This window comes from Hipposideros armiger, unplaced genomic scaffold (genome assembly GCF_001890085.2).
Source record: "Hipposideros armiger isolate ML-2016 unplaced genomic scaffold, ASM189008v1 scaffold_117, whole genome shotgun sequence".
Taxonomy (NCBI): Eukaryota; Metazoa; Chordata; class Mammalia; order Chiroptera; family Hipposideridae; genus Hipposideros; species Hipposideros armiger.
Genome location: NW_017731467.1, coordinates 612,639 through 636,336, shown reverse-complemented (window position 1 = coordinate 636,336; position 23,698 = coordinate 612,639). Strand labels below are relative to the sequence as shown.

The 23,698-nt window shown below is 43.3% G+C and overlaps 1 protein-coding gene across 9 annotated transcripts in view; it reads left to right on the top strand.

The window, feature by feature from the left end:
- RAI14 (retinoic acid induced 14) overlaps nucleotides 1-23,698 on the top strand; it is a 135,529-nt gene that overhangs the window by 77,581 nt on the left and 34,250 nt on the right. For 5 of the 9 annotated variants that reach the window (XM_019647863.1, XM_019647866.1, XM_019647862.1 and 2 more), the window contains exon 3: nucleotides 5,642-5,772. In XM_019647863.1, coding sequence (XP_019503408.1) covers nucleotides 5,642-5,772 — 131 coding nt within the window. Of the gene's footprint in view, nucleotides 1-5,314; nucleotides 5,493-5,641; nucleotides 5,773-23,698 lie in introns of those variants that run through there. The other 4 variants (XM_019647858.1, XM_019647865.1, XM_019647864.1 and 1 more) reach the window with 1 other exon arrangement.

The window sequence follows — 23,698 nt, the reverse complement described above, 5'->3', positions numbered from 1 at the left end:
TTGGTCAACGGTGCTCAAGCAGTAGCTCGCCGTCATTAGAAGTGGCTGGACGCTGCCGTTAACCACTTTGAGCACCTCTTGTAATTGCAGAAGTCAAACGTGACTTGTATTCATCTTTTGTTATCTGTATATATTGAGTATTACAATTTAAATACAGTTTTCCTTTCTTAAAATGTGTATACATTTTTTGGCACTATATATATATATATATATATATATATATATATATAATATCATCACGTAGCACACACATTAAAAAACATTTAACCTTATTAAATATGATGTAGCTGGTGTTCTTTCTTTCTATTTCATTTTTTGTATAAATGTTGGATTAACCCACTAATAGATTGACAACAATTGTTCTAAGGGGCCCTGGAGCCCAGTGTGGAGGCGGAACTAAGTCTGCCCTGTGGAGGGAGTGCCAGTTAGAAGGGAGGATTTCCATAGGAACTGGGAAGGGGCACGTTGTTCATGTGATGTGGTCTCCAGAAGTATGAGTGAATTACTTTGGGATGTCAGGATAAAATTTCAAATTGCACCTATCATATGACCTGCTTCTTACACAAAACACTTCTGACACCAAATGGGTGGGGTTTTTCTTCATATCAACAATCAATTCTCCAACTCTCCTGACACCAACAGGGTATTGAGTGATTCAGTTCAGTTCTGACACTGATGACCCGGAGTTACCATCAGACCCCACAGTTACAGGCTCAGTCCTATAAGATCGCTCCCGCTGCAAACACCAATTGCAAGTCCTGAGCCAACCCTACCTCTGACCAATCAGCTATAAAGTCGGGTGGTTCCCACAACCCACTCCTCAGGTTCAAGAATTTGCTAGAAAAGCTCATACAACTCAGAAAGGCACTTTACTTCTTATTACCGGTTTATTATAAAGGGTACAACTCGAAAACAGCCAACTGGAAGAAACGCATAGGGCCAGGTATGGTGTGTGTGTGTGTGTGTGTGTGTGTGTGTGTGTGTGTGTGTGTGTGTGTGTGTGTGTGTCCATGCCCTCTCCTGCATCACCTTCCCAGCATCTCAATGTGTTCACCAACATAGCAGCTCTGAACCCCAAGGTTTAGGCATGGCTTAGTGGTTTNTGTGTGTGTGTGTGTGTGTGTGTTTCCATGCCCTCTCCTGCATCACCTTCCCAGCATCTCAATGTGTTCACCAACATAGCAGCTCTGAACCCCAAGGTTTAGGCATGGCTTAGTGGTTTTCATAAAGGTTTCATTATGGAGGCACGATTGGTTCAATCATCGGCCATTGGTGATTGACTCAATCTCCAGCTCCTCTCCCCTCCCTGAAGGTGGGGGTGGGGGCCTGAGAGTTGTAATCACATAGTTGGTTCCTCTGAAAACGAGCTCCCATCCTGAAGCTATCTAGGGGCTTTCAGCTACCAGTCACCTCATTAACCTAGACTCAGGTAAGGCTGAAAGAGGCTTATTATAAGTAAAACAAAGATGCTCCTCTTACCACTATCACTTAGGAAATTCCATGGGTTTTAGGAGCTCTGTGCTAGGAACTGGGCACAAAGAACAAAACATGTATTTCTGATTATATTACAATATCACAACCTATTTATCTGACCAGTGCTACCTTTGGACAGTAGACTGGCCAAGATAACTTTTTAAGATTTCTTTTGATGCTTGCTTTCAATTCAGTACCACTCAGCAGAGGGATAGAGGTGGGGGGAGAGGAATTTGCTTCTGAATTCTCAAGAGCAATGTCACTAAATGTGTTTATTAAACATCTGTTTTGTCTCATCTTGTGATTGGCCAGGGAATTTTTGGTATAGAATGTAGCCCTGGATAGAATGGTTTTATAGGAAAAAATATAGGGAACATCTCCATGGACCAGTTTAGGAGAGGAAAGTGATAGCTTCTGGAACAAACATGATACTGTCAGTTGTGTATAAGCAGAACTAATTACAAATATAGCCATCGGCCTGGCCCAGGACTAGAGAACTCTGTTTCTTTAACACCGGCTCCCTGCTACACTGGTCTGGGCAATGTCATTTCACCTTGAAAGACTCACTGTTCACAATCTGACCTTCTGACTTAGAGGTATAATTGGAATCCTTCTTCCCTCTACTTTTAGTTTACTTGTCAGAGTTTTTTGTTTTTTTTTAAGATTTCTATTGGGGAATTGGGGAAAGGGGAACAGACAAGTTGCTGTCGTTTTGTTCCTCAGTCCAGCCGTAGAGGACATCGCTTCACCGGCCCAAGTTGGCACCATCATTGCGCTCTTCCCGGGCGAGGCAGATCAGTCGCTGGCTTCTGGACGGCCGCTCACTGCGGCTGCTTGCCGCTCACGCTGGCTGCTGGCTACACACGGTAGCCCATGGCAACCCACTGCCACAGGGGCTGCAGCCTATGCCGTTGCCGGAGATTCACGGCAGCCCAGCTCCAGGTTGAACTGTTGTTCAGCTTCTTAGCTGTAGAGGGCAGTGTCACTGGCCCTCATATATGGGATCCGAACCGGGGCCCTCTGGCATCCCAAGCCAGTTCTTAACCAATGCGCCACTCGGCCGGCCCACTTGTGAGAGTTTTAATGGGAGAATTTAAAGAGTAAAACTTACCTTTCTCTTCCTTTCCCAACTGATGATCTGCTCTCTCCCTCAAATTCTACTTGCCCCGTCTTCCCAGTTTGTTCTGAACTGTTCTCTTGACTCAGATTCTAAGGCCAATTTGTGAAGTACCGTCTTTTTCCTTCTTGCTGCTCACTTGTCCTCCATCTGTAGCACATCCAGGTTGAATGGTGATGCGAGTTATTTATTAAATCTTTGTGTGTGGGTAGCCATGTTCTCTTTGCCTCATCTGCTGTAAGAGAGAAGTAACTTCTGGCCTGCGTTGAGGAGAGACTCTAGATAAAAGAGAAGAATTCTAGGCCTCAAGGTATGTGCCATTGACCTTATTCTCTAAAGAGTAGGGGAAGGGGGATCTTTCTTGTTGTGTCCTATAGAAATTGAATTCCCTACATAGCCACATGTAACTAATTTTAGGGAACCCCTGCAATCAGATTTTTCTCTACCAGAGAGCGGAGTGCCTTAGCGGCACTGAAAAGCAAAATCCTTTCATGTGGCTTTTCTTTTGCTTAAGGACTTTCAGTCATGTCCTCTGAGATTTAATATCCTTTTGATCTTCCCAGTCCAGTTTTAATTTGGTCAGTTCAAGTTAGGGAAGGATTTAAAAGGCAGCACTCATAATGTAGCATTGGGATAATGTCTGTAGGAACCATGAGTCCTACATGTACTTCAATAAACTTTTTTGGTTTTGTTTTGGCTTGTAAAAGTGCGATCTGGGGAAGTAAGCTGCAGTCTGTTTCTTGGTGTTTGCTATATTTTGTTGTTGAGTAGGCACAATGCTTGTGCCTGGGGTGGTCTATTTATTGTGTTCCCCTTCAAGAGGAGGCCTAACTTATAACTGAAGAAAGACTGAATGTCTTCTTTCTGAGTAAATTGATTGTTGTAGGAGAGTGTGGATGACAGGGGCTCAGACACATTCTTTCTTTGTCAAAAACATTTAGAGAGCCGTCATGTAGAGCTGCACTGAAGTCTAAAATTAAAATGAAAAATTCAGTTCCTCAGTCACACTAGCCACATTTCCAGTGCTCAATAGCCACATGTGGCTAATGCAATCTTGATATTTTGGGCCAGAGAATTGTTTGCTGGGGGAGAGGGCTGTCCTGTTCATTGAAAGATGGTTAGCATCACCCCAGCCTCCACCTTTGAGATGCCAGCAGCACTCCTTAGTCATGACAATCAAAAATGTCTGTGGGGAAAAAAAAAAAATGTCTGGAGATTGCCAAATGTGCCCTGAGAGGCAAAAATCACCCCTGGCTGAGAGCCACTGCCTAGTGCTTACAGTTTTGGACAGTGCAAATACAAAACATTTGCATTATTGGAGACAGCACTGTTCTATAATAATTCCTGGCAAAGTTTGGTTTTGGGCATTTTATAGCTTACGTTTTTTCAGCTTTGGTGGAATCACAGTGGTCATCCAGGCCAATGCCTTGGGAAACTGAGGCACAGAGAGGTTTTTTTTTGGGGGGGGGGTGATTTAAGGTTCATAACATGTGTCAATCTAGAGTTCTGGACTTCAAATTCATGCAGCCTACAGGAGAAACTTCTTATTTTTACTCAAACCTACCTCATTCTTCTGATGTTCTTGTACTCAGTGATGGCCATGGTGGAAGAGAGAATCCTGAGCAGCGGGAGTGGTCTAGTCCTGAGGCTCTCAGAGAAGCAAATTCCTAACTTGAACCCTGGGTACACCTATTTTAGTCCTCCATGGCCTGTGTATTTCTCTAAGGTCCTGCCTGTAGGGTGGGGTTGGAGGGTTGGACATCTGGTAGATGCACCCTTGCTCTATGAGAGCGCAGAGTCCTATTGGGTTTCCCAGTTCTATCAATGCAGAGAGATTGGCCGCATACTTCTGGGGACGTGGAAGACTGTAGTCCTGTAAAATTCCCTCTTGTTAGCTTTTGAAATCTCTAGTACCTCCTCTGTCTACTTCCCTGAAGTGGTAAAGCCTTTAATGTGAAATACCTGGAGGTTCTTATATTTAGAGGCCACAAGGAAGCAGAGAGCCCTGGAGACCTCTCTGTAGAAAGTTTGGGGAGGAAGGCGGCGTCTCTCCCAGGGAGGTAGTATCCACAGCTGGAAGGGCCAGAAACTTAGCTAGGAGAAGTCTGGAAGTGACCTAGGGGCTTTGATATGTGCCCCAGGATCTTTTCTGCCTCCAGTAATTCTATCCGTCGTGTACACCTCCCAATAACTCTTCTTCAATCACTGATTTTATTCTCTCTGCTCCGAAACCTATAGATCACTGCTGCCATTTCACGTTTGAAACTTCTTTGTCTTGTGCTCGAGGCCAATTTGCTCTTATATAGGAGATCCACTCTTTCCTTTGTAAGAGTAAAAGCTAGTTTTTGTGCACATGAGAGCTTTCCTGTTACTGTGGTTTGCATAATTGCTCTGTTGGGGCTGGCGGTTGGCAATGGTAGAGGCTTTGCTCAAAGCTGTTTGGTGTATATTAGCTTGCTCAGGAAGAAGTTTTGTTGCTGGTGCTATTTTGTCACGTCGGTAGCCTGGACCACTACTTAAAATCAGTATACAGCTTAAAAATCAGGGCCCAGCAAGCAGGCCAGAGATAGTGGCATTAAAAACAAACAGAGAATGTGTGTATGTAAACTCGCAGGTAACCTTGAGCTGTTGGCCTGTTGAGGTCAGTAACACTGTGGGCCCCGTGAGCTGTGGACCAGGTCAAAGGCCACTGTTCTGAGAGGCCAGCTGTCCAGTTTAGCTAGAAACAAGCTAATGTGTAAATTGGCCTCGAGGGCTTTAAGACACGTTGCTTCGTCTTCCCAACTTTGGATAAAAGAAGTAACTGTTTCCGAGTTTGGTAACCGGCCACTATTTTATGGAACTGTTGATGTTTCCTTTTGGGAAACCGGCCTTCTTGAGTGCCACCATGGTGAAAGGGAAGGTATTTTTAAAGTCCCCATTTGGGAGGAAGATTGTGATTTAAGCAATGGGAGGGGAGGGTGGGTAGCTGGGAGGACAGAGGTCCTGCCGGTCAGCATGGCTGTGGCCACTGTCATTGTCCACTGACTGCATCTTTCCTTTGCTCCACAGACCAATGAGTGGAACAAGAATGATGACCGGCTGCTGCAGGCCGTCGAGAATGGAGACGCAGAGAAGGTGGCCTCACTGCTGGGCAAGAAGGGGGCCAGTGCCACCAAACAGGACAGCGAGGGCAAGACCGCGTAAGCCAAAAAGACTGCTTTCTAACTGTGCCAGCTCTGGGTCCTCAAAGTGCTCTCTGGAACCCTTAGGATCCATTGGGGACCTTCACCCGTGCCTTTAAGGGGACTTTGAGAAATTTCTATTCCCCTACCCCCATCTTAAAATATGTAAGAGGATGTTTTAATCTGGTTCCTTTCTCTTCAAGTTCCAAATTACACATTGGGCTTTACCTCGAATGGCTGTATTTGTTCCCAGGTTTAACCAAAGATTTCACCAGAGAAGGTGGGAAATGAATTCTATCCTAGATTAGAAACAGCAGCATAAAAGAGAGTAATTCTCTTTTCATAACCCTCAAACCTTAACTGTTTCTATTAGTATTTCTTTTAAAACTCCTCCCTTAACGTAGATCAGTAATTACATGGGTAGTATAAATTTCGCCTTATGACTTGCCCTATGTGGTACGCTTGCTCACATAATTAGAACTATGTATTTGATTGTTTATGTGTATGTATGTGAGTGTTTATTTGTTTGTATCTATCCTTACTCTGGTCATGTTGTAAAGAGATTGTTGACCTTGGAGCCAAACAGGCTTCTAAGTTAGACTCTCACGAGTTTTGTAGTCCTTGAATCTCAGTTTCTTACGGTGAAATGGAGATGGTAGTGTTCAACCTCTGGGGTAGTTGTGAGTATAAAACAAAATACTGCCATTGGTTGAGTTCCCCCAGAAGCAGGCTATGAGACAAGGATTTGGTGCAAGGAGTTGCTGTAGCCAGTGCTCTTAGGAAGTGCACAGTAAGAGACTGAAGCCTGCATAGCATGTTATTGACATGTTACCGCTATAGCCAACTGGAACTCATTTTCACGGAGAACCTCTGGGAATTAGACTGAGAGCAGGGGTTGACCCACTGTGTCCTGCTGTCGGTCTTTGTAAATAAAGTTTTGTTGGAATGCAGCCAAATCCATTCATTTAGCATTGCCCCTGGGTGCTTCTGCACAACAAATGCGGATTTGAGTAGTCAAGGCAAAGACTGTATGGCCTAACATATTAACTACCTGGTCCCTCATGGAACTACTTTAATTACCCCAGGTTTAAAGTATGCCTCAGAGTTATCCCACTCAAGGGGTAAGAAAACTGGGATTCCTGTCCCTAATGTCTTGCCCTTCCAAGGTTGAGTGCGGCTTTGAGGGGCCATATGCTTATGGCCAGAACAAGCCTCAGAGGATGTGCTAGGGATACCTAGCTATAGATACCATATGTAAGGAGCTAGCACAGCACCCAGCCCGTAGTAGTTACTTGATGAAGACGGTTCCCTTCCCTTCTTATCCCAGATGAGTAGTTCTCAATCCTGCCAGCATTAGAATCACCTGGGGTACTTTAAAAAACTATGGCTGCCTTGCCCACCCCAGCTGTCCTGTATCATTTGGTCTGTGGAGAGGCTCAGGAATCAATACCTTTTAGTGTCCCAGGTAGGTTCAACCAGAGAGAACCATCATCTAGAAACTAGACTGACTCTAGATTGAAGGAGAGATAGAGAGAATAAAAGGCAAAATTTCAGAAGATTGGGCATCACATTTTAGGCAGTTTTGCCCGTTAAACCCACTTCCTGACACCCATTGGATCCTATAACATAGACACCAACCCTATTGTTGGGAGAGCCACAAGATCGCTTAAGAGGCTGAGCTCTGCCGGGGGGCCAGGCAGGCTAATCGGTTCACAAAGGGCAGAGGGAAGCGTTCTCTCTTAGATCAGAGTCTGGTCCTCTAGGAGCTGGGCTTGTCCTCCGCCAAAGCCCGCAGATTGTGCTTTCCTTGTCGGCTTCGTTTGACTTGACCTTTGCAGAGGCCTGTCTCTCAGGTGTGGCGCACAGGGCCAACACCCTGCGAACTCTGACTTGGTAGCCAGGACTCCCAATGGTAGGTGGGCTTTGGTTGTTGGCTAATATTATGTTGAGTCAGTTGCCTTCGCAATCTTTTGTAATTTTTAGTTCTCATCCCTCTTGTACTCTAGATTGAAATTTCCTGGATAGGAGGGACTGTAACTTTACATTGCTATAGTTACATCATCTAGCCCACTGCTCCCCTTGTAGTAGATACTCAAAAAGTATTGGTTGAATGAGTGAATTATCCTTTTCCCATGATGCCACGGGTGGAGTCAGTGCTATCAGAGTGACAGTGGCAGAGGCCACACTCTTGTCTTGAGATTTTTAGTGGAACACATGGTGCTTTTGTACCACTCTGTAGCTTTCTTGGCTCCTACTCTTTCCAGTCCAGCTTTGTAGGTGTCTGCACAAAACAATCTCTTATAGCCATGCCGAAGAAAGGGGAGATAACAGTTTATGATGATTTTGTCCAAGCCCTACCCACTCAAATGAAAAGAGAAAATTTAGATTAGCAGTTTAGCTGGTTGTGATCAGCTTAATGAATATACCTTCTGTTAATAAGATATTTATTATGAATAGAGTACACAGCCAGAATGTTATTTTCCAGTCTCTCCCCTTTTATCATTATGATAAAATATATATAGCATAAAAGTTACCATTTTAACCCTAGCAGAGTGTATATTTCAGTGGCATTAAGTGTATTCACAGTGTTGTGCAACCATCATCGTTTTCTATTTCCAGAAATTTTTCATCATCCCAAATGAAACCCTGCACCCATTAAGCAGTGATACTCCCCAACCTCCCCTCCCCTCTCCCTGGCAACCACTAATCTGCTTTCTGTCTCTATGAATTTGCCTACTCTCGATATTTCATATAAATGGAATCATACAATATGGGGCCCTTTGTCTCTGACTCCTTGCACTTAGCATAATGGTTTCAAGGTTCATCTTTGTAGCATGAATCAGTTCTTCATCTTATTCTCTTCTAACAATAGAAATGCACACAGGAGTTACACAAAAATCACCACCTCCGTTTTGTAGGTGATAAAACTAAGGCCCGCATGGTACACCTTTTCCTGTAGTTAAGTCTAGGAACAGTTCTAGTATGTCTGCCTTGGCACATACAAGCCCACCATTTATGCCTTTGATGACACGTAAAAAGAAGAACTATGTGAAGAAGGCGGAAAGGAGATACTTATTTTTTCAGTGCAAGGTTTTCCATAAGTAACTTCCTGCTAACATTTAATTTTCCTGCTTGGGATATTCCTTTTCATGATTAAAGCAATTAACCGATCATGTCAAGGATTTAATTTTCAAAGCCACCGTGGACTTAAATCTATCTGGCTTCATATTTTCATTCAAATCTTGTGGTCTTGGTATGCAAAATGAGGAAGGGGGGCTGTGAGGTTGGCAAGCATCTCTCCTCTCCTTTTGGTGTCATGTGATAATGCAAGGCCAAGGGCTCTGTTACAGCAATGAGCCCCAAGAAGTGTTGTTCCCTTCGCTTCAGCCTTCTCACCTTTGCAAGTCTGCACTTCTGTATTTGAGTTAGTCTAATCTGTGCGTTCCTGCCTGAGTGTACATGTGCCTTTCTCATACTTGAAGATTTTTCTCAAGCTGTGGAGACCTTTCTGTTCTTGTTCTCATTCTTTCCACGTGCATTTGGTTTGATAGCCTGTGGACTCGTGGCTTCCTAGGAGTGGTTCTGAATTCACGACAGGCCAACCCAGCATGTCCCCTCTGCTGGAGCGCTTGTCCTACCAGTCCCGTGGGGCTTGCAGGACCAGCATTTGGTTGTGGACGTGTATGCAGTGTTCTTCGTTTGTCTCCAGAGGGTAAGGCCAGATCACTCAAAAGTTAGGCACTTGACAGTAGTACTTGCCTCATTCTCTGCCTGCTGGTTCAGCTTTACCCTTTGATTTACCCTCCGTATCAAAATTAAGCTAGACTCCTGTTTTCTGTGAGTTTTTGTAGTGACCCATTCTGTCATTTTGCTCAGTAGCACATAGGGTTTCCCTATTGCCTGCAGCCTAGAGTCCTGATTTTGGCTTTCAAGGGCCACCCACGGGCTCAGCCCTTACTTAGTTGAACATTCTCTCAAACTCACCTCCTATTGGAGGTGAGGCTGTCTGCTCCCTGCCTTCCCCTCATGTACGAACATCCAGATGTTTGCCCAGGTGCTGTGTCCAGTCCAGAATGTCCTCCTCTCTGATGTTCTGAGTCCTTTTGTGATTTTCCTTCTCTTGATTACCATCTTAATTAAGAATTTGACATATTTTCTTATATTGAAAAAACAGTAGTAACAACAGAAAAGACTCAACAGCTTAAGAAAAATCTTTGTTCTCTGAAAGACTTGAGTCCCTGACAACATAGTAAGCTTGCTGAGGACAAGGATCATACGATTTTTGTTGTTGGGTTGGTCTTTCCCGCTCCTCTGAGCACAGAAGAGGCATTCAGTCAATGTTTGTGGGAGTGAGTCTTCAGAATCATGGAGAAAACACTCTCTTTTTGCTGCTAAAATCTCATGAGTAAATTAATTAGGGGTAAATTAACTTGGGGTTCAGGAGGAAAAGAGCTATCCTGGGGAAAGTCACAACCTGACACTTTCCTGTCCCGGCTTCCAGTACAATTTTTAAAAAGTCATAATGCTCAGCCTTTGCTACCTAGATAACAGATGACGCAGAAAGTTCCAAGAACGAGGCGACAAAGGCAGCCATCTGGACACACATTCTCCAGAAGCCTCACAACCCAAGGTCAATAACCAGATGAGCGGCTTGGTCATTCTTTACTCTTTTCAGTTTCTTCCTGGAATATTTCCTTTAGGGAAAGATAAGAAGCCCTGTCTGAAAATTTTCTCCCTCTAAAACTGATCAAAGAAGGGTTAAAAAAAGTGAAAGCAGTGAAATGACTGGAATTCATTTAGGAAAGAGTAGAAGAAGGGTGATGTCTTGGGTCAGAAGAGAACAAACTAGAACAGGGCAGAGAGTTATATAGCTGCAGGCTGTGTTTATACAGTCAGGCTTGGCTTCCCTCCGCCCATCTGTTCTCTTTCCATGGTGGAGGTGAGGAAGTGGGGGGGTGCCATGGCCCTAAACCTCTTACCATAGAACACTCTAATTGTTTCAAGATGGTTTCCCCTACATTTGGTGTTCATTTAATTAAAGTTATGTGTGTTTGTCTTAGGAACAACCAGACTAAATAAAATCACTGCTGGGACCGTAGTATTTGAAGAAATACCACCCAGGCATGTATGTATAGATAGCTAGACACATTCCGCATACATAGCCCAGACTTCAGAAACCTGATCTTTTTGGCTTTGAAAGCAAGAACTTGTGCGAGTATTTTTAGATGGCTCTGTGGAGCTTAAATATAAAATCAGGGAGGTAGTCTTTGAATTCTACAGTATGATAAGAGGCTTCTCTGGCTGGTGGCTGGTTGCATTTTGTCTCTTCCTGTTTTCTCACAATAGGGATGTATTAGAAAGTTGATACCAGCAGTTCAGTCTTGGAAATCAAGCCAATTTGGCTGCCAAATTAATTTACCTAAAACTACTACATACTTTATGTGCCATTGCAGCCTCCTTCCCCGCAAAATCCCCTTCTAGGCAAAGTCACCCTGTCTTTCCTGAAACCTGTTGATACTTGACAGAGGCATAAACTGAAGGATATATTATAATGGGCGTTATAGCATAGCCACTCTGCTTTTTGGTCACATAGATTTTTGAAGGTGATATAACCTCTGTTCCTACCTTGCCAATATGCCCAAATGTTTGTTTTCATTAATCTACCAGTTGAGAGGTTCTCCCTGCATCTAAAATGTTCCAAACTCTATTGGAAGCACATACAGAAGAAGGAGAAAAGTTGGTCCTTGCCTACAAGATGCATAGCATCTAGCTCAGAAGACAAGACCATGGAAGTACTAGAGACTAATTAAGTGCTAAACTATAAAATGCTTCCTGCTTGAGGTGTGATATTAGGTGGGCCTTGACGAATGGATGGGGGGATTAGGGTGGGTACAGGGGAAGAGAAGACAGTGTAGGTGTTGGTAAAAGTATGAATAGAGACCACCCCAAGTTGAAAAGAAAAACAATGACACCATGGTCATTGTTTCCTTCCCTTCTTCAAGAGCTTATCATAGCAGTTCAAGTTCAGGGCCGCACTTAACTCTACTTAACTCCCATGAGAATCATCTGGACAGCTCTTAAAACTGCTGGGTGTCACCCTCAGAGATTCCTATGTAATTAGCATGGGGTGCAGAGTGGGCACGGATTTGTTTGTTTTTTTAAGGCACTCAGGTGATTTGAATGAGAACCACTCATTCAAACTGAGGACCACTGCTCTAGACACTCCACAGTGAGAGACCCCAGGTTTCCTAGCTCCAAGCTTCCCAACAGGTTCTCCCCTATGATCGCTTATAGGTGGGCTGAGGCCAAGGTCCAGGAAGCCCAGGTGAGTTTTTTTCTGGCACACACAGATATAAATACATGTATGTGTATTAATGCTTGTGCACAAAATACAATTAAAATGAAAGATAAACTAAATTTTGGGCTTAAAGTAAATTATGTTAAAGTAATAAAATTCACAAAGTTTTTAAAGGGAAATAGTGTTTGCTGTTCAAACTGAACAGATCTTGTTGAAAAACTGTACTTTAGAGGCAAGACTTGTCACCATAGAAGTGACGCAAGTTGATGAGAATCGATGTGGAAATGAAGAACTACACTGATAACATGTTGGTGAGATCCCAGAATATGTTACTTTAAAACTGTTCTTAAAGCTGGGTTAAATATATTGAGAATGAAGGATTTTAGACGCTCCAATGGGTCATTGTTCAGGGTTGAAGCAATCTGGCTTCGCCCCTCCCCCAGGTTCTCTGGCCGTGCCCTCCACTGGCTGAACCTACTCCCGCACGCAGAGGTCAGGAGAGCCTGGGAAATGTAGCTGTTTGCTGTGATGGAGAGCAGAGCAGGGGCGGATGGGTGTGGATCTCAGCACATACAGGCAGTGACCTCCACTCAGTCTAACTCCATAAGAGAGGGCACCTGATACAGGAGATTCTCACGCTGACAGCAACCAGACAGTTCAAGGGTTGAGGCACATGAGGTCACTTAGCACATGCCTGTCCTCTAGAAACATTCCTGCTTCCTCAGCAGGGCCCCTGAAATTCACCGCTTCCAAAATGCCGCCGCCACCACCACCATCCCGCCGAGTCTTGCATATCATGCAAAGCCCAGTTTGCTGTCTCTTTCATGAAGACTTTTCTAATTTCCAAAGTGGTGGAGCTCATGCCTGCCACTGCCTCTTCAAGCATCTGGGATTTGATGGGTCTTAGTTACCTATGTTCTTATCTCACCCCTATTAATAGACTTTCGGGGCTAGAGCTCCATCTTAACCATTCATAAGAAAGGAATTGTTATGAACGGTGTTAATACCGAGTGCCCCAACACTAGGCTAGGGGCCTTTCATGGGAGTCATTCATTCAGAAAATACCGCAGCTCATTCTTTCACCCATTTTAAAGGACTTGTCAGTTTCCCTTAGGTATTTCTCATCTGATGCTCTCAATCACCCTGGAGTAATTTATGCAGAGGAAAGTGTGCATCAGAAAGGCTCGGGAATTAGTACAAATCACCTGTTCTCGGCTGTTGGTGCTAGAGCCTGGGGCTCTATCATGACTATGACAGACAAATCATTTGCCCTACTATGCTCAAGTGCTGTTTCCAGACCCAACTGATGAACCCAGACAACCCTGAAGAGCTGATGCTCTGCTTCAGTGTCATGGGGTTTCTGAGCCCTGGGTATGTGATCATCCATCTGTGTCCCCTCCCCGCTGTCCCCAGAAGATCTCTGTCCCCAGAAGTAGCCCTGCTTATTCTATGAGCACATCATAAACATTTAAAGGACAGGAATCCTATTTTTTTACACTTTTTTTTTTTAATGCCAGCCACCTTTGATTATATGTATCTGAAACATCATTTAGCAGGAAAAGGCAACCACTGTTCCCATTTCTCAGACTTTCTGCCACATCAGTTCCTCACAGAACCGGTGATAGGAGTCCCTGTTGCAGCTACGTTTGAAATAGCTGAAAATTAGACACTTCCCTGCCTATCAGGCTTTCTCTCTGGCTGGATACTGTTGATCCCCGCTAGCAGAGTAGAATTTAGTTTTTCAAGGCTTTTATACTAGAAGGTATTAGACAGTAAGTCTAATACTAGAGGGCATTGGATGGTAAGTAAGTACTGCCTTCCTTACCCTCAGATTTTAATCTGATATAGGAATCTAAACCTTTCAGGATTAAGGATTGTCCCACTGAAATATTTGGTGTGGCCTAAGCTTCATTTGAGCTCAGTGACCTCATTAGAATTTAGATGTTGCAGCAAATAAATGCCATAAAATAATTGGTAGGCTGGCTTTTAGAGCTGACACAGGCTGCAGTGATCATATAGACAGATGAGTAAACTGAGGTGAGTAATTTTCAGCGACTTTGTTATCACATACTTGGGGATGGTAGAGCTGAAACCCAGATCCAAGAATTTTGACTTTTAGTTCATACTTCCTACTATGCCGATGGTCTTAAAAATTGAACATGCATCAGAGTCACCTGTGGTGCTTGTTAAGATATATTGCTGGGCTCCCCTAAGTCTGGACAGGAGCCTAAGAATTTGTATTTCTAACAAGTTTCCCCACTAATGCTGTTGCTGCTGGTCAGGGCACCACACTTTGAAAACCATTGTCTGATACAATGTCGGGATGCAAAATCAAGCTTATAATAACATAAAGGACACAGGTTCTGTCTTAGAAACTTACATGACAACCTGAGAAAAACATGGTCATGCCAGTTTATGGATGTGCCTTGGTTTAAGGAAACTCAAAATTGATACTTCATGCTAAAAAAAGCAAATTCAAAACTAAAGATTTGCCCTCACGGAGATTTCTTCATGCCCACACACTGCTTTCTGACGCCTTGCATGAAACCAGACAATCGCGCAGAGCTCACGCTTGGCTTACAGGCTGTGAGGTTTCTGAGCTCTGCCTATGCCATCTTCCATCTGTGCCTCCTGCCTCCTGTCCCCAGATCTTATCCCTTCTATGTCGTCAGAAAATTGTGGTAGGCAGGACAAAGTCTCTGGCCACATGGAACGTCCAGTCAAATGGGGCAGGCAGACAATAAGCACATGCCTCTTCCATGTGACGTCAGGTGTGTTGAAGAAAGCGAAGAGGCCAGGGGCCAGCGGGAAAGGAAGGCCTCTCTGAACTGACTCCTGCATTGGAGCAGATAGCCGGGTGGAATGGGGGCGCTGAGCCAGGCACTTTCCTAGACCTGCTGTCCTGGCAGAGGAAACGGCAAGGCAGAAGCCCGGAGGTGGGAGGGCACTAGATGTGCCCCGTGAATGGAGAGAGCTAGAAGGTGAGGTCCGATGGGAGTCAGGACCTTTTTGTGGAGAGCTTGTGGGCCACGGGGAGAACTTTGAATTAAACCCTCATTCTGAATACTTAATTTCCCTGCTTTGTTTTAATATGATTAAATATTTTTTCCCTCCTGGAGAAAGATGTCTTACAAAAAGAATCTAATTGAAGTATAGGCGATTTTTGGTGTTTGGGACATACTGAAGCTCTCAAGGGATTATGGAAAGCTGGTTATGGCCCGGAAGTATTTCTGAGTCTTACTGACCCTAGTGACCCCTCTCTTGGGGAAAATAAAAAAGGCTTTTATAAAGAAAGAAGGGAGGTGTGGGTACATTCAGGACAAACTGCTCTTAGAGTCAGAGCAGTGAATTCAAGTTATGATTTTTGACACATTTCCTGACCTCTCCGAGTGCCAAGTGCCTTCATCCCTGAAATGAGGATGCTAGACTAGTTTATCTTCCTGGAACCTTCTGTTACTCTGGGAATCTGGATATGGCTAGTCCTGGCCAGGTTTGGTGTATAGTCATTTTTTGGTGTGGGTGTGGTGGTTTGCTTGATTTGGGGAGTGACAATTGGTTGCCGAAGCCATGGAAGGAACTGGAAATGCCAGCCTGTTGCATCCTTGAACTCCGCCAGCTCTTTTGGTGTCAGAAGCTGGCTGGTAATGAAGGGGATGAGAAAGAGTTTGGCTTGAGTGACATTTTCTGTGAATGACTATGCCTTAAAAATCAAAGTCTTCTAAAAGTAGCCTTGTGAGTTTGTATTCCAACTATATGTTCAGCTGGCAATGAAAAAACAAGAAGGAGACTTGTTTGTTGTTATTATTCTGAAAGATAGAAGGAACTTTCCAGGCTGTCACTCATGGGCTTTTGAATAGCAACAGCTCAAGTCCCCTTCGGGTGAAGAGCCTTGAGAAATATCCCAGCCTTGTCCTGAAGTATTTATTTCGGGAAGGTTTGCACAACTTGCTGAGTGGTTTTGTAGGAAATGAAACCTCTGTTGAAGGCTCTGTTTGCTTCAGCACTTGGATTACATTCCTCTCCATTTGAGAGCACTGGCAACCCTAATCTGCCCCAGTGAGAAGCCCGTGTTTGCTTTTTGGCCAAATGCTTTCATTTTTTTTCAATTTAAACTTTGTTCTTTAAAGAGCAACACAGCCAGTAAGTTATACAGCGTTTCACCATTTGCAGAGTAATTTAACAAGCAGTGCAGTTCTCAGCGCGGTGGTGAAGGGCCCACTCTGCAGGCAGAATGCCTAGGTTAGAGTCCAGGCTCATAGCTTGTTAGTTCTGGGACTTGGGACAAGTTTCTAAACTTCTCTGTGCCTCAGTTTCTTTCTCTGTAAAATGGGGATGATAACAGTTACCCTTCTCATACATTTGTTGTGGTTATAATGAGCTAAAATATAACTAGTGTATAGTGTTCAATAGATAAGCTGCTATTATTATTGATGATGATAGTGTTATTTAATTGCCTTCAACATGGTTTAAAAGTGAGGGAACGGAAGTTAAGTACCTCAGCCACATTGACATAGCAACAAGGCAGCAAACCCAGCCATGGCACCCTGGCCTCCTAGGCCACTCCCTCTCCCACTGCTGGCTCTTCCACTGCCCTTCAGACCGCCACCCAGCTTCTGTTTCAGACTACTGGACATTAGTGAGTTGACCTCTTAAGGGTGGGAGGGAGTGAGGGAAAGGGAAAGGGTAGGGGCTTGGGGAGATTGGGAGCCGCAAAACTCTGAAGCACTGAAACCTTGGGAAATGTCCAGGTGATAAAAGCAGAGAAATTCCAAATATCAATAAGTAGCAGAGGGATCAAAGTACTAGTATTATGTATATCTTCAGGCTGCTCTATTTGTGCCTGTTAGCTACACACCTCTGTTGAAGGGCCTAGCTGAGCTTCGTAAGCCAAGCGTAACAAAACTTCAAACAGCATAGATTCCTGTTTTTGTGGAACACATCCCTGAGATTGTTTTAAAAGCTAAGGGGATTATGTTTTCTAAAGAACTTTGAAACAATGCGTGCCTTGGTAAGAATGATGGTGTGAGGTTCTTAGCTTGTCCTCCACTTAGGTTAGAGCTGTGCTTCTCCAACTTTCATGTCCACGTGAATCAGCTGGGAAACGTGTAAAATGCAGCTTTTGATTCAGTAAATGTGGGGTAGGGACTGAGCCTGCATTTCTAACAAGCTCCTGGGCCAAGGACCACTCTGAATAGGCAAGACTTAGGCTATTGGAATGCTGTCAGTGGAACCCTAGAATCTGGAGAGCCACCCTGGGCAGTGACAAGTGTCCCTGTCTCTGGGCCTGGGGTTAGAGAAGTGGATAAAAGGTTTTTATACCCCTCCCTCCTCCACTGAATTCTTGACCTGTCCAAATGTAGAGATAAACAAGCCAACAAAATCGCTCATAAGATATATTGCTGTATAGACTCTTGAATGACATTTCTTGTCTTTGAAAGGAAACACCACACTTTTAAATTAGGAGTAAAAGCCCACATAGAGACCAAGATAGAGATGTTTCAAATTGCTTTTGCATTCACTCCTTTATGTTTTTCTAAGGGGAAATTTTAACTGATAATTTTAACCTCATTAAGAAAGACTTAAAGTTCTTTTCTGGAGAATGTAGATTGTAATTAAAATTCTCATCTCTTAAATTAAAATTGGCCAGACAATCACAAGTCTTGGCTAGGATATGGAGAAATCGGAGCCCTTCTACATTGTTGCTGGGGGTGTGAAATCGTGCTGAGGGTGTAAAATGGTGCAGCGTTTTTAGAAAACGGTTTAGCAGTTTCTCAAAGAGTTAAACGTGGTTACTATGTAACTCAACAATTTCACTCCTAGGTATATACCCAGTAGAATTGAAATCACACAAACATTTGTACACGAATATTTTAGCAGCATTATTCATAATAACCAAATGTCCATAACCAATAAATGGATAAACAAAATGTGGTATATCCATTCAGTGGAATCTTTTTAAGGAAAAAATTAAGTACTGTTACACAGTACAACCTGGATGAACCTTGAAAACATGCCAAATGAAAGAAGCTACTCACAAAAGACCATATATTGCATGATGCCATCTTTTATGAAATGTCCAGAATAGGCAAATTCATAGAGACTGGACAAAGATTAGTGATTGTGATGGGCTGGGGCGACATGGAAATAGAAAGTGACTGCTAATGGGTACATTTATGTTTTTTAATGGTGATAAAGATGTTCTGGAACTGGATAATGATGTTGGTTGCACAACTTTGTGAATATACTAAAAATAACTAATTTGTTAAAATGGTGAATTTTATGGTCTGTGAATGATATCAGTAAAAGAATTGAAATGTGCTCATGTTGTTTTTTCAGCCTTTGTTTAATTTGTTTTCATAGAATTATATCTCAGCATTATACATTTGTTTTTGTTGGATAATCAGAGTGTCTCTACCTGGGCACTATTGACATTTTGGACTAGATAGATAATTTTTTGTTGTGAGGGGCTATCTTGTGCATTACAGGATGTTTGGCATCATCTCTTGCCTCTACACATTAGATGCCAGTAGAATCCCCTTACCCTACCCCTTGAATAATAAAAAATATTTCCAGACATTGCCAAATATCTGGGGTGTGGGCAGCAAGATCACCCCCACTTGAGAACCACTGTTGTATCTTTAGTCTTCCTACTAGAAGCCCATCCGGGAGGAGGGCAGGGCCTTTGTTTTATTTGCCACGTGCTTCTCAGTGCTTAGAACAGCGTCTGACACATAAATACTCCAATATCACAGTGAATCTATGAGTGAATGAATATATTTAGCTATAGCAGTACTTATAAAACTGTACAACTGTAGAAATATTTAAACTATCCCATACTTGGGTTAGTGCCAATTGTCTAGAATTAACATTGTCGAGTGTACTCTTTGTTTTAGGGTGGGGGGGATGTTCATCAACCTACTGCTCTGCCTCCCCCTTCTCACCCCAGTAAACTCTATTTATATAGAGGTGTGTTCTTTCACCAGTTATCCAGGACACAGGCCATTAGAGGACACCAACCATGCTCTTCATTAGTTGTGTGCCGACTTGGGCCACCATCTGCTCCCTAAGCCTGAGGTAACCCCATAGATGCTCGTCTGCCATCCAGACAGGGGTGCCCCCCCCCCCCGGCCATCAGTCACCTGGACTGCCACCACTGAGGATGGCTACATTAATCACTCACTGCATAAGAAAGGAAACCTACTCACTGTCATCTACAAATCCAGGTTCTGTCACTGACTAATCATGTTTTTCCACCCAGCAAAACCCAACTTTCTACTTGAGTATCTTATTAAAAGTTGGCTCTGCTTGTTCACCTTCATGGGCTAAATGCTAATGACTTGCCACTGCCAAACCCTGCTCTGGGGATTATCACTTCTGTGAAAGGTGCCGGAACATTAGCAGCTGAAGTGTGATCTTTAGACAAAGCTTGGATGCGTTTTTGTCTTCTGCTGCTGTCTACCACTTTGTTCCCGAGTTTCCATTCATCAGAAATGCACATAGCTTTTGTCCTCTCTTCTTCTCTTTCCTCCTTCCTTTCTTCCTCCCTACCTTCCTTCTTTCTTTCCTCCCTCCTTTCCTCCCTCTTTCCTTCCCTCCTTCTTCATTTCTTAAGCAGTAGTAGTTCTGATTCAAACTCTGCTAGCCTGTCTCTGAACATTGAGACAAAGTCTAACATGTCCCGGGCTGCGTGCCTCGCCTTGTATTGGTGAGGCTACACAATTTGTGGGATTTTTGGAGTGTTTACTACATGCTTGACATTTTATTCAGAGCTTTGACATGTATAACTCATCTGTTCCTCACAGCCCGTTTTACAGATGTGGAAACCAAGGTACAGAGAGAGTTCTTGCCTGAGATCGCACATAATCAGCGGTGACAAAGTGCAGATTCAAACTCAGTCTGAGCCCTTAAAGATTACATGTCTTCCCTCCCTGATATCAACTTCTTGTTATATTTTCTCATCTGACAACATGTCTGTCTCTCCTCTAGGCTTTAATAAAGCTATCATGTTGGAAGTTTTGTTTAAGTTTTCAAAACCTTGGATTAACAATAAAGATGATACTTTCAAAATTTATTGAAGTATAATATAACGATTTAAGTTAAAGCCTTAAAATGACTGGCTACCCAAATTTTATATTGTCCAAAAAACCAAGAATATGATTTTCCCACCTTGTCCTTTTGTACAATGGCATTGACTTCACTCCTGATTAAGAGCTATTCTAGGCTCAGAGGTGGGGTAGTGAAAGAGAGAGAAGATAGGACTGTATCTGCAGCACCTTTCTTTCTGAGGAGGGTTCACAAAATGCCACAGCTCTTTTTGTTCGTAGTTGGCACTCAAGTGTAAGCTAGACTGAACGTGTAAGGCAGAGGTTCTCAACCTGTGGGTCGTGACCCCTTTGGGGGTCAAACGACTCTTTCACAGGGATCGCCGGATACTGGAAGTGGGTGTATCTGCATGTGGGCCTGGAGACAGATAGAGGAGCGGTGTCTCGGTTCCTAAGACCATCGAAAATATATGTTTTCCAATGGTCTTAGGCGACCTCTGTGAAAGGTTGAGAACCAATGCTGTAGATGGTCACACACAAAATACCCAACACTAGTATTATTCAAGGTCCCAGCGGAAAATAGGTAGTGCCCTGAAATAGGATAATTGATGACCATTTAAGAAAGGAACTATTTACAAACTGTGGTCAGATTAAACCAACAAGGTTGGGAAAGCCTCTCTGGGCTAGTAATAGTGGGAATCTACTCCCACCTGAAGGCACTAGGAGAGAGAGCAGTTACCCAAACCCAGAGAGAGCTATAGCTGTAGCTTTGGGAGAGCTGGCTCACAGAGCGTGGGCTTCACAGAAGATGGCAGCCACTGCCAGCATGTGGCTTGGCAGGGAGGGCATGGAGGGGATAATGGCCAGAAATGTTTTATCTTCCTGTCTCTTATAAGTGTTCCCATTGGTTGAACCCAGCCAGAGGTCAAACGACAAGGCTGCCCATTGGGTGCAGTCCATTAGAGTTCTGTTTTCTGGGCCACAGACCCAGGGGATAAAGATGGACATGGATGGCAGGTCTGGCCGTGCAAACGGAGAACGGACAGCATTAGTGACGGCTCTCCAAGAACAAATTTAAATATCTTGTTCCTTGGCTTTGTTCCCATTTCCCAGAAGTGTGTACTCTGGGAGAAGGACTAATGCTACACAGCGGAGTTCCTTGTCTACCTGGAAAAAGGAATCCAAAACTTCTGGCTAAAATGACTAACTTCCCTTTCTGCTTTTCCTGCTTATCTCCATGCTTGTGTGTTTTAGAAAGGAGAGCGGCAGCTTTTAGGTGACGTAAGAGCACAACAAACATCTGGAAATTAGCGTTTTCTTTGAGAAACACCTTGAAATGATGATATATTTAATTGAATCACATCAACTAAGGATGATTTTACTAGCTAAAAGTCTGATATTAGAGTACGCAGTGTAAAATTGCAAGCACGATTGTCCTTATGTAATCAGTCTTTCTAATTATTTTTGTCAGGTCTTTGTTCATTTTATCTACAAGAGCAGTGACTGCTGAAGCTTTAGGTAGACTATGTGAGGACAAAACTATGAATTTGGAAAAGAGTCTCATTCTGTTTTCTCAGCAGGACACAATATTCTGCAGGGGAATAGTTGGAGGGTTCCCAGACTAGAGGGAAAAGTCACTTCCGGCTCTAAATTCTAATGTGAGAGGCAGAACAAAACAAAATCTCTCTCTCTCTCACACACACACACACACACACACACACACACACACACACACACACAATTTACTAAAGCATATGCAGTGAAATCTTAAGTAACTGGATCCCTCAAAATACGTTATAGCCATCAAAGACAGGATGATTTAGGGTGATAGCAGGAATGTCATTTTAGAAAGCAATGCCTAGGAAAGTTTCTATCGTAGGATTGGATATTGAGCCCAACTTCCTAACACTTCACTTCTCCTGCCTTGTAACCATCACTGACCTTCCAAATAATGAACCTAAAACCCTACAATTCCCAAATCACACGGAGAATACCACATTGCATTCATCAGACTACATTAATCAGCATACAGAAATGGCATACAATAATGCTTCATTGTCATATGTGTCTGCAGTTTCAACCCCCTTATAAATATAGTGTACAACCTGAGAAGGCTTGGTGTAGGAAAAATATAAATATCACATGGGGAAGGGGGTTAGTAACTAGAAGTGGCGTGTGGAGAGGTCCTGGTTGCTCATAGGAGATAACAAGGAGGGCATTTGGGTCTCTGGCTACATTGTTTCTTCTTTATTAGTATGATGGTAAAATGGGCATGTTCCATTTTTGAAAATTTAGCAGGCTATACAATTATGATATGCGTAGTTTTCTTTGCATTTGTTATACTTAAGTCAAAAGTTATATATCTACGTGTGTGTGTGTGTGTGTGTGTGTGTGTGTGTGTGTGTGTGTGTACGCTAATCACTAACCCTGGAACCCTTACTTAGAACATAGATTGTGGCTGCCCTTCTGTCCAGATAGTTTTGGTTTCTCCCCTGGTCTTAGGAAATCGCAGAGTGAACAGCTTGGAAGCAGACACATAGACATCAAGAAAAGAAGATAAATATTAATAAATATTAAGATTTAATAACCTGGGGCATTTAGAATAATAGCCTTGAGAGCAGAGTTCAGTAATTGAGTCTTCTAGTGGTGACTTCATGATGTCCTCCAGAGCAATTAAATTATGTAACGTATACTGTTACTAAGACTGGGGCAATTTTAGAAATCTTGCACCAAGATCAGTTAAACAATTTGCTGCTTAAAGGTGAACTTTACTTATTGTGAAATTGCATTACCCCAACAATGATGAAAAACAGAGGTATAATTGCAATGCTCTTTAGTAAGTTTTTTTGGTTAAGTTGTATTTAATCAGGAATTCCATTTAAACAAGTCACCACATTCCCAAGTCATTCCATATGATCAAAGTTTCACTGTAATGTGAAATCATCTGCAAAGTAGATTTTAACTGTAAAGAAACACTACACATAAACGGCTACACAAATGCAGAAATATTCAATAGTTGGTGTGATCCCAACCATGTAGGCTTAAATAATAGACTGTTAGAGCTGCAGGAAGCATCAGATATCATCTGATTCAACCCCAACACTTGACAATGCAGGAAATTTAGGCCCAAGTTAAACTGACTCCCCAAAGATACAGAGCTAACTTATGGTTGATTTGCAACCAGAACTGAAGCATCTCCATATGTGCTGATCAGTCCACCTTTCTACAGCCTAGTTCTTCAGAGCAGAGGTGTGAGATCAAGCTGACTTGGGTTTGAATTGGTTTACCTCTTGGATTTGCTAGTTGGGTGTGACCTTGGGCCCCTGGGCCCCACTGACAGTTCTATCCTGTGAAAAAATATTGCCTGGGCCTTAATTCCAAGGTACAGACACTTGGGTGCCACATGGCAAGTGTCCTGAGAAGGCAACTCCCTAAAACTGAACTGAGGCAGGAGGAGAACCGGAAGGTTCATTGACCTCTCTCTGTAGGGCGGAGACGGAGGAGACGGAAGGCCTCCATGGTGGAGATCTTCCCAAGGGCTTTGGTCTTCTCAGTCTCTGGGCTGGACTGTGCAGTGGACTTGTGCTTTCTTCTGCTTGTAGGA